Source organism: Helobdella robusta (genome assembly GCF_000326865.2).
Source record: "Helobdella robusta unplaced genomic scaffold HELROscaffold_98, whole genome shotgun sequence".
In the NCBI taxonomy this organism is placed as follows: domain Eukaryota; kingdom Metazoa; phylum Annelida; class Clitellata; order Rhynchobdellida; family Glossiphoniidae; genus Helobdella; species Helobdella robusta.
In genome coordinates, this window is record NW_008705554.1 from 100,868 (window position 1) to 119,113 (window position 18,246).

Genomic DNA, 18,246 nt, shown 5'->3' on the forward strand with positions numbered 1-18,246 from the left:
AGACGAACGTCAACACCACTTAATCAAGATTTTGATTTTTTTGTATTTTTGGTTTTTTGTTAATTCATTCATTCATTCACTCATTCATTTATCCATTCACTCATTCATCATTCATTCATTCATTCATTCATTCATTCATTCATCCATTCACTCATTCATCATTCATTCATTCATTCATTCATTCATTTATTCATTCATTCATTACCGACCTACAGGCCACTTCACATAAGCAGATAATGATTCAATGCTCCCTACATACAGTGTTTGTTTCTTGTACTAGTGACATGAATGTAATGAATGAATGAATGTAATGAATGAATGAATGTATGAATGAACGAACAAACGAACGAACGAACGAATGAACGAACGAACAAATGAATAAATGAATATGAATAAATGAATATGAATGAATGAACGAACGAACGAACGAATGAATGTAATGAATGAATGTAATGAATGAATGAATGAATGAATGAATGAATGAATGAATGAATGAATGAATGAATGAATGAATGAATGAATGAATGAATGAATGAATGAATGAATGAATGAATGAATGAATGAATGAATGAATGAATGAATGAATGAATGAATGAATGAATGAATGAATGAATGAATGAATGAATGAATGAATGAATGAATGAATGAATGAATGAATGAATGAATGAATGAATGAATGAATGAATGAATGAATGAATGAATTAAAGAATGAATGAATGAATGAATGAATGAATGAATGAATGAATGAATGAATGAATGAATGAATGAATGAATGAATGAATTAAAGAATGAATGAATGAATTAAAGAATGAATGAATGAATGAATGAATGAATGCATTCATTTACTGTCCACTACTTACATGGACGTTAGTTGGAGCGGATAACGCGATGAGCAACCCACAGGTGATCATGGATACAGAAATGTACTTGGATAGTGTGTAACTGCATGCGTGGATGAATCATGGACAGATAGATAGATGGAAGATTGAATAAATTGATGAATTAATGAATGAATTAATGGATAAACAAACAGATGGATGAATGGTTGGAAGAATGGATGAGTTGATGAATGATTAGATAGTTGAATAGATGGATGAATGCATGCATGGGTTCATGGGCGGATAAAAAAATGGATGAATTAATGAATGAATTAATGGATAAACAAACAGATGGATGAATGGTTGGAAGAATGGATGAGTTGATGAATGATTAGATAGTTGAATAGATGGATGAATGCATGCATGGGTTCATGGGCGGATAAAAAAATGGATGAATGAATGGATAAACAGATGGATGGATAAAGATTGAGATAAATGATCAAATCCAGAGATTTTATCATCTATTCAGATTTAAAATTTTACCTAAACATATTGAAGTTGAAACCAAAAACGAAATTGAAAACTAAAAAATGAATCAAGTTTACAAAGTAACTATGTGAAAAATCAGTGAAAATACAAGAATAATAATCAAAATAAGAATAAAAAGGTAGAACTGAATTCAACAAAAAAGAACAACCAAAAAGTACCAACCGTTTCTTGCACACAAGTACTCCAAGTACCAACGTACCTATGAGTGAACTCTGTAGAGTGCAAGTTCACAAGTATTGTACTTGTGTTCATTTATTAACATCCAATCAATTAATCAATCAATTGACAAATCAATGAGTTAAGATTTCACACATTCAAGTTATCCGAATTCAATTCAAGTTATTTAAATTCATAATGGAGTTATGGAAAGCCAAACACGTACATACATTAAAAGACATGCTAAAACAGGTAGGTGCATAATAATATTTATATGCACACACACATACACATACAAATCTAAACACACAAACAATTATAGACACAAATACACAACAAACACATATATATATATATATATATATATATATATATATATATATATATATATATATATTACAATGAAAATAAAATAATAAGAAATAATGATAACAATAAATCAATGTTGAAAATAAATAATTGATAGGAACAGCTCTAAATAGATGAATGAGTGCCATGTTCAGCCTGGAGTTGATGATGATCGATTGAAAGATGACATTGGCCGCATTCGTCAGCATCAGCTTCCTGTAGCCTCTATGGAAAAAGATCACAAGTAAGAACATGATAATTTAATTAATAAAACAGACGACTCCTACAATGACAACGGTTAAGTTGATCACATGAACAACAACAGTAATTTAGTACACAACAAACAAAATTAAACATAGAATAAACACCATCTACATCACTATCACCATCACACACACACACACACACACACACACACACACACACACACACACACACACACACACACACACACACACACACACACATGAACCATCCATTACATCCAAACCAGCCCATTACCAACACAAGGGGGATGTTGGGAGGTTTGGTGAGGAACCTGGTCGTGAAGACGAGTCCCCAAATACCTATGAAAGAGAACTGACTGAAGGTTAACAAGTTGCCGCATGTTGGTATTTCCCTACAAGAATTATTCACATTTACACTTGGCTAGACTTTTAAATGTAAATATACATAGAAACTGAAAATAAAAAATGGATTGAAAAACTACTTACGTGAAAATCAGTTGAATGACAAACAAGTTGAATATGCAGGAGGCAAATAAGATGAAGATCACAAGGATTGGATACATAAAAAAGAAATTTAATTACAAAAATAAACTCTGAACTTTATTTATAATAGAGAATTAAAAAATTGCCCAAGGTGTGGATGTCTTCAGGTCTGATTTTTTGATTTTCTTGTTTCCTCTAAAAAATTCTTGACCTTTTCGATCCTAAATTATATAGTAAATCCTAATTTCCAATCTTACCTTACCTGAGAAAAAAGATTAGAACATAGAACCAATTCTAGCTGATTTTAGTTAGTTACCTGTAGTGTGCTGTTTAGTTAGTGTTTACTACACTATGCACACTGCGGGTATGATGTGTGTAGGCGTAGGCATAGACATAAGAACCGTAGCACAGGCAACCGCAACCTAGACAAGTGCCAATGAGAAGTGGAGTAGACACGGTACCACTTTTTTTACTTGCTCTTCTACATACACTTTTTTTCTAGTCTTACACAGAGACACACAAAAATTAGTTAAAACTTAATTTAAATTATTTAATTTTGTTATTAGAACGTCGTACTTATAAAATAAATTTGCTATTTTTTTAGTATAAAAACATTTTTCTGGCGGGGTGTTAGTTTACGAAATTTACGGAGTTCATCGCGAAAGTTAACGCTCCACGTTTGTTCATCTAATTAAAAAAAATTTGTAAACAAAATGAAAAGTAAACTCTGATAAAAAATTATCTCAATGCTTTTTGAAAATCCAGGATCAAAACAGCACATAAATAGGAAAATCTGTTGACAAAAATTTTAAAAAAAGTTCATTTAAAATGTTTTTATTTCAATGAAAATAATCATAAAATATAAAACATTCGACAAGAAAATTGTTGATTTATTTCAACGTGGTAAATCATTTTTAATAACAGTTTGAAAATTTACAAATATATTGTTTACTGTTGACTAAGTAAAAAATTGTACTAGAGTACTGAAACATGATTGATACAATTTATATTCAAGTCTTTAATAACAAATAAACTTTAGTTGACTGACATTTAAGCAGAATATGACCGCAAAAATGAAATTTAAATGTCTTTGCCTGCCTCCTCCCAGCAATACAGGTGAACCAACGTAACTGTACCACCAGGACTGCATTAAAATCAATATAAAAAATCGATGCACGCAGTTGTGAAATTTCACGGGCCATTTATTAAATGTTTCAGTTAGGTGCTGCTCTCCTGGTTGCCTCAAAATTACTTTATTTACATATTACATATTTACACTTTTTTAAAGTTTTTTGCCACGTTTTAATCTGCATTTATTTCCGCGTTTACAATTGAAATTGAAATATATTTTTGATCATGCATACGTACGAAGGCTCTGACTGTTGAATTAAATTGGGTGGCATTTCATGTGAACTGGAGAAGTTGCATAAGAAGTAACAAAAAGTGAAAGTAGATGAAACCTGGATGCAGTATCAATTCATTTGAATTGGTCTCTTCATTTACTACTGTATTACCTGCAGAAAATAAATATTTTATTTCTGTTCAATAGGGCATTACCGTTATCTTCTTCTTTGGGAGAATTGTTTGAAAAGAAAACAATATTAATAAAATTTAATTGACGTCGTCGCTGTGCATCAAAATGAACACGGAACAGTTTGAAGAGCAGGATCGGACGATGGTCGACGATGAAGACGAGGAAGATTGTTCAAGTTTAGAATCCAGTTTAACGGAAATGGATTGGTTATCTCAACTGAACGTAGCCAACTTAACAGGCGGATCAGAAGACGCAACGGCGCGTCAGCCACAGCAACCGGAAGATCATAACCAGGAAAGCATCTCTCCGTTCAATAGTGTAAAGTATTCAGACAACAACGACAGCCAGGATAGTTCGCAGACGAAACCTCCCTTCAGCTACACCTACCTTATCACAGCGGCCATCAACAGTTCAAATGTCAAGAGGATGACCCTATCTGAGATATATCAGTGGATAGCCAGCAACTATCCTTACTACCAGAATGCCGGATACGGTTGGAAGGTTGGTCGGGTCGTTTTCGTCTCTATTTTCATCCGGTCAGGCTTATTTTTTGTACATTGTCTTTCATTTTTTGTTCCTCTTCTCTTATATACTCATCGGTTACTTCGCGTCAATGTATTTTTTTAAATTTAAAAAATTTTAACCTTGATTTCCATTGCACCGACAGAACTCTATAAGACACAATCTCTCACTGAACAAACACTTCGTGAAGCAGTCCAGATTAAAAGATGACCCGGGAAAGGTGGTTTGAAATTTAACAAAATAACAAATAAATGTAATAACACACACACACACCACACACACACACACACACACACACACGCACATATTTACACATGCACATATATTCATATATGCAGATATATACACACACACATACTTTAACAGTAACTAACCTAATTTTGCTTGGCCACACTATAACAAGTGTCTTTCCTCAAAAGCCAAAATTTTCTAAAATTGTTTAGATAAGATCCGTCACTGCACGTAAATATATTATACTACGCGTATGCATATGTACACACGCACACGCGCACAAACACACACACATATAAACACGCACGCACACACATATTCACATATACATTCACGTATGCATAAAAATACAACACGCAGGGTTCTTACTGGGCATTAAGTGAACAAAACATCAACAACAACAACAATCAACTAAGGTTTACACAGAAGAGATCTGACAGACAACAACTTCAACAACAACATCAACAGCAACACCAACAACTACAGCATCAACAATTCGTCAAACATAAGGTATTTGCAAAATATATTCATTAGCAGTGGCAACAAAGTTTGTTGAATCCGTGGCAAAAGTATTAGTAGCAATATTAATGTAGTACTCGTTACCCCTGGGCCTAGTGTTATTAGTAGTATATATATATATATATATATATATATATATATATATATATATATATATATATATATACATACACGCATACATACAAACACACAAACATACAAACACACAAACACCCATGTATAGGTCAGACTTGATGCTATGGATGTAAATGGAGATGTGATGGGCTATCTCCAGGTTGGATTCACCATTAATTGTTGGAGCATTTTATTTACGAATTAAAGGAATGAATTATTGATTATCATTATTTAAATAATGTAGGATTATGAAATTTAAATTTAAATGCGTTTAATTAAAAATTTTTTTTAAAACATAATTAACCATTTTGGGTTATCCAATAAATTTCTACTATTAATTTTATTAATTATTTTTCATTAATGATTATTATCATTTTGGGGTAGCCACCAATTACATTTATAATAACCGACCATGATTTTTGTCCCCATCATCATCATCGTCATTGTTATTATTATTTATGTGATTAAGTTATTGATCAAGATGATGATGATACGAAAATTATGATTAAAAAATTAAAATTAAAAAGTTCAGCAAGCAAATTCACCAATAAATTCAACCATTCATCAACCCATTCTCCTGGCAATCAAATGATCAACCAACCAATCACCACTGCAGTCCAACCAGGCCCCGGTTCAAATCCACCAAACCTCCCTACAGCAGCAGCAGCAGCAACCACCGTCGACCACAACACAAACAACGATGACATTAAAACAACCAGATGTCATTGACATCAACCAGCTGACAGACAACGAACTTATTGATGTCATCAAGGATATCGTCAAAAAGTCACCTGACATGCCACACGGTTCGTTAGCTTAATGTTGCTGTTGTTGGTGCCATTGTGATGCTATTGTTGATGTCATTGTGATGTTTTTGTTGTTTTTGTTGTTGTGGGGGTGGTGTTTCTGTCATCATGATGTTGTTTGTTGTTGTTGTTGATTTAGTTGCTATTGTGATTCCGATGTTACTCATTTATTTCCTCAAACTCATAGCATCATTGATGACAGCAAACTGTCACACTCCTTCCTCTCTTCAGTTTAAAGATGCATCAGTTCTGTAGGTTAGCTCAGTTGGAAGGGGCTCTGTTTTCCGTCATTATTGCGCGCTGACCGGCTTCAAGTGCCGTCTGTCCGAATTTCCAGAACTACCATATGTGCCGCGTGTGCGTGCGTTTGTAATTTTGTATGCACTGTCTGCACGTCGTGTAGTTCTGTTCAACTACTCTGAGTTTGTGGCACAGAAGTTTTATTGCAAATATTAAAGTCTGCCCAATGTAAGCTGCTCCGTGCCAGCCAACCATTCAAAACCTGCTACTTAAGGCAGTTGCGACAGTGGCTGAAAATGTTTCTGAATATTATCACAACTCTACTTCATGTCATTTTATTTCTTTAACGATCCGTCATCTGCGGAAACACTGGCGGGTCCTGGAATCCTGGAATAGGAGTGGGAATGCGTGGCTGCGGAGGATATGTGTAAGGGTGGGGAGTGGGAATGGGAAACAAAAACAAGCCAACCAACCATCCAACAAACCAACCACCCAACAAACCAACCATCCAACAAACCAACCATCTTCAAACCAACCAACCGACCACCCAGCAAACCAACCATCCAACAAACCAACCATCTTCAAATCAATTATCCAACAAACCAACCATTCAACGAACCAACCGACCATCCAACAAATCAAACATCCAACAAACCAACCACCCAACAAACAACTAAATAAAAGCCGTAACAACAATGTTGATGTGGAATAATAATTTACCTCACACAGACATCAAATCAATCGTGGAGCAGCAGTACAACAGCAACGACCAACTCTTCAAACTGCTTTCATTCGTTACACAAAATTTCGACAACAACAACAATAACAATAACATCAACTACAACAACGTCAACAACATTAATGTCATTAACAATTATAATATCAACCAAATCAACAACAACAGCAACAACAGCATTAGTAATAACATTAATGGAAACGTTAATGTTAACGAAGATGTTAATGCAAATGTGATGACAGCACTTTTTCCAAATGGCGACAATAACAACAGCAATAATGTAGCAAATGATACATACATCAATGGCAACAACATCAACAACGACATCAACAACAATATCAACAATAATTTAATTTCTTTTTCTTTAGAATCAGCCAACAACAGCAACAACATCAACAACAACAACCTAATACTAAGCTATGTAGATCTAATTAATCAGTCAATCAACCAGCAGTTTTTCGATAGCCAACAATCACTCAACCAGTCAATCAACCAACCATTAAACCATCCTATCAATCAGTTTTTCAGCCAAACTCTTAGTCAAACAAATGACGAGACATTAAACCAAAATGTCAGTCAGTCACTCGACCAACCAATCACTCAATCAATAAACCAATCTGTTGATGGCACACCCGTGCAATCGAACCATCGGCCGAACCACCAACCAAACTATTCATCACACCTACTAGCATCATACAGCAATGCTTTGTTAACTTCATCGCTACCGCCACTGACGTTGCCCAACACACTAAGCGATCTAGACAGCGTAAACGATATGTCGACTCTCGATAAATCTAACGGTACGTATTGGCATTGCTTGCTTGTTAGTTCGTTCGTTCGTTCGTTCGTTTTTTCGTTCGATTGTTAGTTTGTTAGTTAGTTAGTTTGTTCGTTTGTTCGTTCGTTCGTTCGTTAGTTAGTTTGTTTGTTTGTTTGTCTGTTCGTTTGTTTGTTCGTTTGTTTGTCTGTTCGTTCGTTCGTTTTTGTTACGAAAAAATATATAAAAAATAAATGACTTCTGTATGCTAATGTAGGAACGTCTCTAGTTTTATATTAACACGAGCCACCGGAAAAGACAAAAAGTGTCATTTCCAACTTGAGTTTGTTCATTTCAATTGTAGCTGCCAGTCGGTTGAAAATTCGACTCCGGCACTCTGAACATGCATAGCCTGATAAAACCTCAGTGCTTCAACCAACGATTAAAATAGCCGTCAGCAGAGGTTGGAACGAGAAGTAAGTACCACAACTCAGCCGCCATCCTGCACTTGGTTGTTCATTGGTTTCAGTAACATTGAAGACTGTTAGCATTGAGATAACCCCAGCTCCCAGTGAAGTGAACTATCACAGATGAAATGATGAATACCACTCAGTGGAATTCGTTGTTACAAAACATTTTTATTGAAAATCAACCTACCTCGAAAAAAAAATTAATATATAAAAATTACATTCAAAATATTAGAATTTCGCGTGTATCTTTTGTGAACGTAGTTCAGTTGTGAAGAAAAACTTGGAACTACAAACAAAACATTTATTTATATTTAAAAATAATTGAACCAATCTGAATAATTTTGTTATTATAACATCAAAAAATAATTTTGAATTAATTTTTAAATCAGCACAAGACATGACGAATCTTCAGGCACAGTACAACACACATCAAATGCTCGTCCAGACCATCTGCGTTCAGGTTCATTGCTTTCTATCACAGCTATTTTTGGCATTATTGTTGTTGTTGTTGTTATTGTTGTTGTTGTTGCTATATCATAATTATTTTCACTGCAATTTTTTCAAGTGATCATTTCATGTTCATTTGCTTTATTTTCATTACCGTCTTTTTCCTGGTCAGCAAAGTGCATAGGTAATTTGGTAATACAAAATATGTACGGCACATTCTTATGTATTAATGTTGAATGTTGTATGAATGTATTAATATTCCATTGGCTTTCCACAGAGAAATATCGATCCTAACAGTCCTTTAAAGAGCACCATAGAAAAAGCAATCTTAAACAATAGCTTCAACACTCACGACAAGCTCGAAAACATCAACAACATCAACAACTTCAACAACAACATCCTCATCAACAACAACAACAATATCTGCAACGACTTGATCTCAATTAGCAACATCGACAACAACATCAGCAGCTGTAGCAGCAACAACAACAACATCGTCAGCAATGGAAGTATCTTCATCAACGACAGCAGCAACATCAACATCTTCATCAACGAAAACAACATCAACGCTCCCATTCCACAGATCATCAACAACAACAGCATTCAACCGATTCTAGAAGCGTACGACGATTTTGAAATTTGGGATGAATATAAATATGCAGTCAACTAGTTCTACAGTCCGATGAAAATGAATTACGATTTCCTTATATAACATCAAATTTATACCTATATTATTTTAACTTATATATATAACTGCTACCTTCAATTTTGGATGGTTGTTCACTTACTGTTAGACTGCAGTATCCTGGCCACATATACGGTACTGTACGTCTTAGTATAAACACGATTACAATCTGTACTCCAGTATAATATCAATAACATCGACAACAGCAACAACAACAACAACGTCATCAACAACATCAACAATTCGTCAAACGTAAGGTTGAGTTGAGCTGTACAGTACTGTATGTCTTAGCCAAGTACAATTACAATCTGTACACGAGTATCATACGATACGCTATGCAATGCCAGTATCAAATAATATCTGCTGATTTCAACTGTTCATTTGCTTTTAGGCCAGCCATTAAAACCACTTGATTACTCTAGTATCAATATAATAAATAATATAAAAAAAATCGATAAGTTGAAAATTTGTTTTTTTTTTAAATTTGTTTTTGGTTATTTATTTTTTTTCTTTTTTTAGAATGATCGTTTTTGAAATTTATTTGAAAATTTATCTATTTGTGACCGCGAGGATTTAATACATTTTTGATTAAAATCTGTGAGTAGGTCGGGCAATTTTATTGTTTTTTAAGCGATATTAAATTAATATTGTTTACTTATTTATTTTATTTTTATATTTTTCTATTTATTTATTTAATCAAAAATTACTCTGTGCATTTTGACATGATTTAACGTAGATATAAAAATCAACTAAATAACCTGATCTGAGCTGCAATAGTTCTGTCACAAAATATTATTCATCCATACGTTTGCGCTACCAATGTGAATTCATATTTGGTATAATAATACCACATTAAATATCACATAAAAACTAATTAACATAGAAAATATCACAAAAATTTTATCTAATTTTTAATTTGTAAATCGCGGTGTCATGTCTTTATTTGATTTTTTTTTCAGTTAACCGATGTCTCGTTAGTTGATTGATCTTATGTTAGTTCTTTAATATTAATGTAGTTTTATTATATTATATTTTTTGATGTTATATTTGTAATAATTATAGCGTTATGCCTGTTATAATTAATTAATTAATTGGTGATAACAAACACACGCCTGTCTATGCAAAGATCTCAAACGCTGATACTGACTGCTGTTTCTATGTTTTCTTTAAATTTATTTATTTTCAAGTTAATTAATTTATTTATTTTTAAATTTATAATTTTATTTGTTTCATATATATCTGTCTATTTACTGTCGAAGCAATAACTTTAGAAAATTTTTTATTTGAATTATTTTTATAATTTATATTAATTGATATTTCTTTAATCGCGTATTTTATATCCTACCACTAAACTATCTGTCTGTCTGTCTGTATGTGTATCTGTCTACCTATCTGTCTGTCTTTGCATCTATCTCTTTATTTGTCTGTCTAAATGCTTATCCGCCAGTCTCTGTCTGTCAATTTCTCTGTCTATCATTCTGTCTGTCTATCAATCTGTATCCATCTATTATATCTATGTCTGTCTAACTACCTATCTATGTTCATCTATCTACCATCTTGATGTCTACCAATTTTCATCAGCTGAAATCAAATCTTTCACAAGGAAGGGTTATTATATAGCGAAATTGTAGGTATATATTACATTTGTATGTATTTGTATGAATTTAATATGCGCGAAATTTGGTATCTCAGTTTATATTTACAAATATTTTGTTGTTAGTATTTCATCATTGTATCTATTTGTATCATTGTTTGTATGGTACCTACCCAGGTAAGGTCGTCTTTTTTGTATTTCATTTACTGCTGCAATTTTTTTCATTTTATATGCGCTATTTGAGTGATATTAATATCTCTATTTAATAATATTCATTTTTATTTAATGATATTCATTTTTTATTTGTAATATTAACTTTTATTTAGCAATTGCAAATTTTATTCAGTATCGTTGCCCCGTTAGTTAAGTTAGTTCAATATTGGTATTGTACTGAGTGGAGTGTTGTGCAAATTTTTTTGTGGATAAATTATGTTAAGTAGAGGATAAATGAATTAGTTAGAATAAGTTAGTTAGTTAAATAAATTAGAATAAATTAGTTAGTTAGAACAAATTAGAATTTTCAAAATTATTTAATTAAATTTGTTGAAACCCAAGAGTGAAATCAAGTTAAAAGTTTGACGTGTTTGGTTTTAGTAACGTGAAGAGTGAAATAAAAATATGTTCTTGTGTTTTTACCTCCGTTATGGTTTCCACACCGTCTAAACTAGTCCATGAGGAATAGTTCACAAAAGATAAAATATATATCTATCAAAGTTTAAAAAATTATTTATTTATTTTATTTTTTAAATTTTCTGGTCCGGCCCAATTTTTCTCAAGTGTTTTTAATCCATTTGTTTTTAATTAACGAAAAATTTAGACACTTTGTAATTTAGATTTTTTATAAAAATTTGTTAACATTGTAAAAAAAATGTTTTTGACGCATGGATATATATATATATATATATATATATATATATATATATATATATATATATCCATATATATCCATGTTATACGGATTTTATAAATATCCATGATTTGACGTGTTTTTATATTTTACAACTAAATAATGTTTGTCTTTTTTATTCTTTTCTTGTTAACTTTTTTAATTTGTCAATTTTGTGTATATTTTAATTTTTCATCAAATGTTCTTCTTCGGCGGCGTGATGGTCTAATGGTTAAGGTCGCCTGGTGCTGTTTCGCAGTAACCGGGTTCGAATATGACAAAAAGACCCCCGCCTATCACATGCTTCGTGTGTGATGCGTCGTTCAGCATGTATTCATATATCTATTTGTGCGCTTTGTTGAACCCTCTGAACTTTGGAGGAGTGTAATTGACCTTTAACCTTTTTCTTGATTGACCTTCTTCAAATTTTATTAACACGTAGTTTTGTGAGAGAATATTTTAGTTTTTTTTTTCAACTTTGTTATAATTATGCAAACGTCTTGTGATTGACATTTCTTTTTTAGTTTAATTTGTCTCGTAAACTAACAACAACAACATCAGTAGTATTCAAAAATCGTCCAAGTATCAATATTGTTACTGTGTTATTGTACTGAGTGCCGTGCTATCAAGTAGCCTACTATATTATATATATATATATAATAATAATTATATCTAATATATATAATTATATATATAATATATATTAATGTATCTCTATATCTTGAGTCAATCAATTAAATAAAATCAGTTATACATTTTATAACACCAAGATCTGAATTTTCTCTGAAGCAACCGAACACCTGAGAGGTTGATAAATAATGTAGCATAAATTACCTGAAAATGAAACAAGAAATTGTTACATTGCTTTTCTGGGCTTACTATCAAATTTTTTATTTAGAAGATTTTGGTTTCTACTGATTTTTTCCGACGTTTTAACTAACCAGTTAAATATTGTATAATCATGTCAACGAATGATTTTCATAATAATTTTCCCAGATATAGAATTCCAACCAAGAGAAGAGCATCTCGAGCATCGGTGACCGGGTGACGCCAGTGGCGGATCTCAGGTGTGACAAATATTTGTATTAATAATCAGTAGAAGTTTCTGTTTTGACGGAAAAAGCACCGTTTTTACCAAAAATTGACGTGATTTCTAAAAAAAGGGCCATCAGCCTAAATTTGACCACATTTCAAAATTAATTTTTGCCCTCCCGTCAAAGTTGTCAAGATCCGCTACTTGGTGACACCATATTACAACGGAGTGATAGTTCAGCAGGGTATATAAGTTTATTACATGCATACATGACACAGATTCACTATGTAGAACTTTTCACATAGAGCTACAGTTAATAAAAGCGCCTGCAATCTTTAGAAAGTTAGTTAGCTAGCTAGAGTTGCAAGATAAAATAACTTGTGCGATTTGATTGTACAAAAGTGATCAGAGAACAAAGATGAATAACAAGAATGTTTCGTTGTTTTACTTCATTAGTATCCTACAAACTGTCACATTGTCGTTAGTATCTCTCATTAGAGAACGATTCAACACAACAGAACTAACAGTACAACTCAATGAAAAATTGAAAGATTTAATCTGACCGGTGGACATTATAATATAGTAGAAAGATTTTAATATAATAAACGTATGGAAGATTTCAACTAACCAAAAAACAATTTCGTTTAATCGTTCATCTAACAATTGCGTTTTGTTACAAATTTTGTTTATTTTAAATTGGATAATTTAAGAAGTAAAAATAAAATGGCAGTTGATGAAATGGCAGTTGATAAAATGACAGAATTATTAGACAAAAAATGTGTAAGAATAACATGGGACGTGTCTGAGGGACGAAACTTCATCTGGAGAGCAGCTTCCAGAATGAATGTTTAGCACGTTTTCTTTAGCATACCGCCAATCAATGACTCCAAATGTGCAAACATTTTTACTGGCAATCAAAGTGAAGCAATGAATTAGTTGCAACTTTTTCAGAATCTTTACATTTAAACGATGGTCAAATAAGAGTCACAAGGAGTTCACGGAAAACCATGGAAGAAATAGTGATAACGGTATTATCTGTATTTTATTTTGTATCTTGCGGATCCAGACATTCAAACAATTCAAACGAACAAACAGCTGAACACTATAAATATAAAACAAGAAACAATCGAGGTCGCCTTGAGTTGCTGGAAACAGATCCAAATTCTATCTCTGATTCTGACTATCTGCTAAAACCTATTTCAAATAATCTCAACCACCATAAATACAGCTTATTGGCTGCCACGGCTGGATTTAAGAGAGGACAGACTGAACTTTTGCTCTGAGCCTCCACAAAAAAGCTACCGCAATAGAGATAGATAATTAACCAAATTTTGATGTGTCAAAAATTTTTTTTTTTCAAAAAATTATTTTGTGTTTTGTGGTTAATTTATCTATGCAAGATTGAAATGTTAAAAGTGAAAGTTCATCTCATCCGTAGCGTACCATATTTTCATATAATTTCTTTATTCGTCTTGCCATTTGCCTGAATAATTATTAGTTTTGCGTTTTTAATAACTAACTATATTAAATTTTCAATTTTTTTATTGATGCAAAAATATTTTTTTCATTGATCAATGATCCTTCTCTTCTATGGGGTCAGTTCAGGTTCAGTTCTGTGGTCTGTGCCTCAGACCATATAAAAATTTAATATTTGAAGAACGATTGGTGGATAGATGGATGGATTAGACTTGAATTTAATGGCAAATTCAATCTATTATTTTGTTATTATTTCATTCATTCATTCATTCATTCATTCATTCATTCATATGATTTTCACAAATTATACACCTTTATTTATAGTTTTATACTTACAGTTTTCAGTTTCATAAGAAAATCATTATTTAATTAATTAAAAAATACACAAGAATAGTATATTCACCTTTGCATACACTAATGGTGACCTTAACAAATTATTAAACAATTAACAGTGCAGAAAATATTGACAGCAGCAAACGAATGATGAAGATACTTCTTTTTGTCTTCCTCTTACAGCAAACAGTCATTAGCGGTCAAGATGTTTGTGTCCAGAGAACTTTCAACAGTTCATCATTCTTTGGTGGCATGATCCTCTCAATATCACTAGTCCTCATTGGTGTCGGGCTGTTTCACTATGTCACATCACTGAAATCAAGATCAGGAGATGCCAGAAGTTATCATGACATTTAGACTTGCATAATATAGTATTGAGAGTTTTGTATCTAAGTTTAGTTTCACTGATTTCAATGTGATTTATTAAACATGACATGACAATGTTCATCTATCAATATTTGTTTATATATATCTATCACTATTCATCTCTTTTTGTTTCTATCTAATTTATCAATGTTTCCATTGCCATTCATCTGGCTGTGTACCCAGAGCTTGATTTATGGCATGGCAAGAGGACTTGCACAAGAGTGGAGTACTCACAATAAATTTTGAAATAAATAAGAAGACTGTTTTTACTTCTGAAAATAATTTGAAGGTTCTGCTTTTTTGTTTCTCCAGGTTCTTCAGACTCTCAAATCTAGGTCTGCATCTATCTGTATATCATCTAAATTGTTGCTGGTTTTGCTATCAAAATTTTTATTGATTACTTTATTTTGAGGTGATATCTTTATGAGCTTTTCCAGTTTATTACATAAATTTCAATTGATGGATTGTGGTTCAATACTTTGTTGTTTGGTGTTTGATGATTTTAATATTCCATGTTTTATTTTATCTGTTTGTCAATTTTGATTTCACTCAATACTGTATTTTGGTTAATTGAGAGTCTGAATTTGACTTATTTAATACTTCATTCATACTCTTTTTATCCTCTTGTTAAGATCAATGTATCCATTCAAAGAAATAATTTTTTTAACATAAAGAACAAATTCATGAAAAGTACAGGACCTATTGTCGTTATGGTTGTCATTCAGATTTCATTTAAAATGATTAAAATTAATTGGTTGCAGTGAATTATTATTATATGACAATTGTGCGTTTGGGCGTGTGTGTGTGTGTGTGTACATGTAGGCATGAATTCTGTGGCAATTAACAAGGTTCATATATCTGTCTTTCATTTCTCTTATTATTATTATTGTTATTATTGTTGTTATTATTATTACTGATGTTAATATTATGTGAATCTTCTTTTTACATTGTAGAACATTAGCTTCCATACAAAAAAATTGTATTCAAATTTGCACTTATTTGTTTATCAACATTTATTAATGCTTTTTTCAATTGAGTCTGTGAACAGTATTGAAAAATTAAAACTGCAAAGAATTTCATTTAAAGAAACGCAGTGATTCGATAGAGGATAATGATTAGACGTAAAATTATTTAAAATCTTTATCAGAATCAATTTACATTCACTGAACAGAGTGCTTATTACGAAATAATTATTCATAATCGTCATGATGATTTAATAATGGATTCGTGATTTTGATTTCAATACCACCTTTTGTTCATTTGCTTCTATTCGAAATTATGTAGGCTTAATTGGAGCTCATTAATCCTTTGTTGATAAATTACATTGTATTTCATTTGTTATTATATTTGCTGTTATTATTTCGCTAATCTTTATTATTGTTACGCGTATATTTGTATACATCATTTTGTCGCTTTCACTAGTCTTTTAACATTAATAATGATATGATTATAAAAGTGCCTGTTTTCAGTAATTACTGACGATCAGAGTCATCATTTGTTTAGCCATCATCCTCTTCGTCATCGTCATCATCGGTGACGTCATCATGTTCGCCATCATCATTTCCGTTAGCACTGCCAGCATGATGTATAACATGATACATATAACAATCATTATTTTATTATTATCGTCTGCTCATTCGTTTACTCTTAAAATCACGTCTCCCGAACTACATAATAATAACAATAAATATATGCAATAAAATTTTGTTTTGTTGGGCCATAATCTTTTATAGAACACAATCCGTTTTTTTTCAATCAATCAATCAATCCATTAATTAATTAATATAATAATGTAATTAATATGATAACAATTAATTAACATTTAATTAATGTTAGTTTTAAATTTAATTAATTAACGCTCTGTCATTAATATTCGTTTTTCTTCATTCCTCAATTAGTCAACTTCAGATAGGTGTACACGTATAGTACAGCCTATTTTTTTTATCCGTTTATTTTTCAAACATTGTATGTAAATAAGTGAGTTTCACTCTAGGCAAAATAGTCGTGAATCACTCGGAATTTGAACTCGGTTACTTCAGCACAGTTAACATGCATCTTCAATCACGCCATATAGAGGATAAATGTATTTTTAATTTTGATAAATCTACAAAAATTTCTCGAGACCGTTGAGTTGAACAGATTCTTTTCGTATGCAACGACGTATGCATTTACTTCTTATTATCAATACATTATTCATATTAACAATATTAATAACAATAATTATAACATAATATAATAAATTTTTTATATTTAGTAGTCAATAATAGAAATAATTTGAAAGATGAAAATAACAAAAAATAACTAAAAAAATAGCAAGAACATCTTATCTTCATGAAAGAGTTTGCCCCTCAAAACAATTTACCAGGCTGTCCAATCTGGGTTCCTCTCGTACACATATGAACAAGTATACATGGGTATGCATACATACATGCATACATTTATAGGTGTACACTTATCATTACGTAAATACAAACAATACTTTTACATACATGCATGCATGCATACATACATACCTACACTTACATACATACAAACATCCATAAAATTTATGTATATATATTCGATTGATAATTTTTTTGAATTTATCAAATCCTGAAATAGCAAATTCATGACAAGAAGACGGGTTCACCGTTACGAAAACCAGTTTTAAAAGAATTTCCCAATTTACATTAACTTGTAATTAACGTACGCAAGCACCAACAACATAAACCCTCCTGTCATTAATTAGGCTGACTTCATTCACTAACATATACCGTGAAATCTATCTTACAGAATAGATCAGTAGGTAAGCTGAGAATTTGGTTGAAAATGAAAAAAAAAAAACTTTAGAGACAAGTTGATAACTTTATTGCACCATTTCTCAATAGCGGAGTCAAAGGTTAAAGATCATTCCAACTTACTTCAGTTACTGGACTT

General features: G+C 31.7%; 1 protein-coding gene across 1 annotated transcript; it reads left to right on the forward strand.

The window, feature by feature from the left end:
- Nucleotides 1-4,472: 4,472 nt before the first annotated feature.
- Nucleotides 4,473-4,860, forward strand: HELRODRAFT_148297 (hypothetical protein; the record flags this gene model as incomplete). Its single annotated transcript, XM_009033776.1, has 2 exons — nucleotides 4,473-4,616; nucleotides 4,783-4,860. Coding segments are annotated over 2 exons (222 nt in total), but the record flags the coding sequence as incomplete, so codon positions are not given.
- Nucleotides 4,861-18,246: the final 13,386 nt, after the last annotated feature.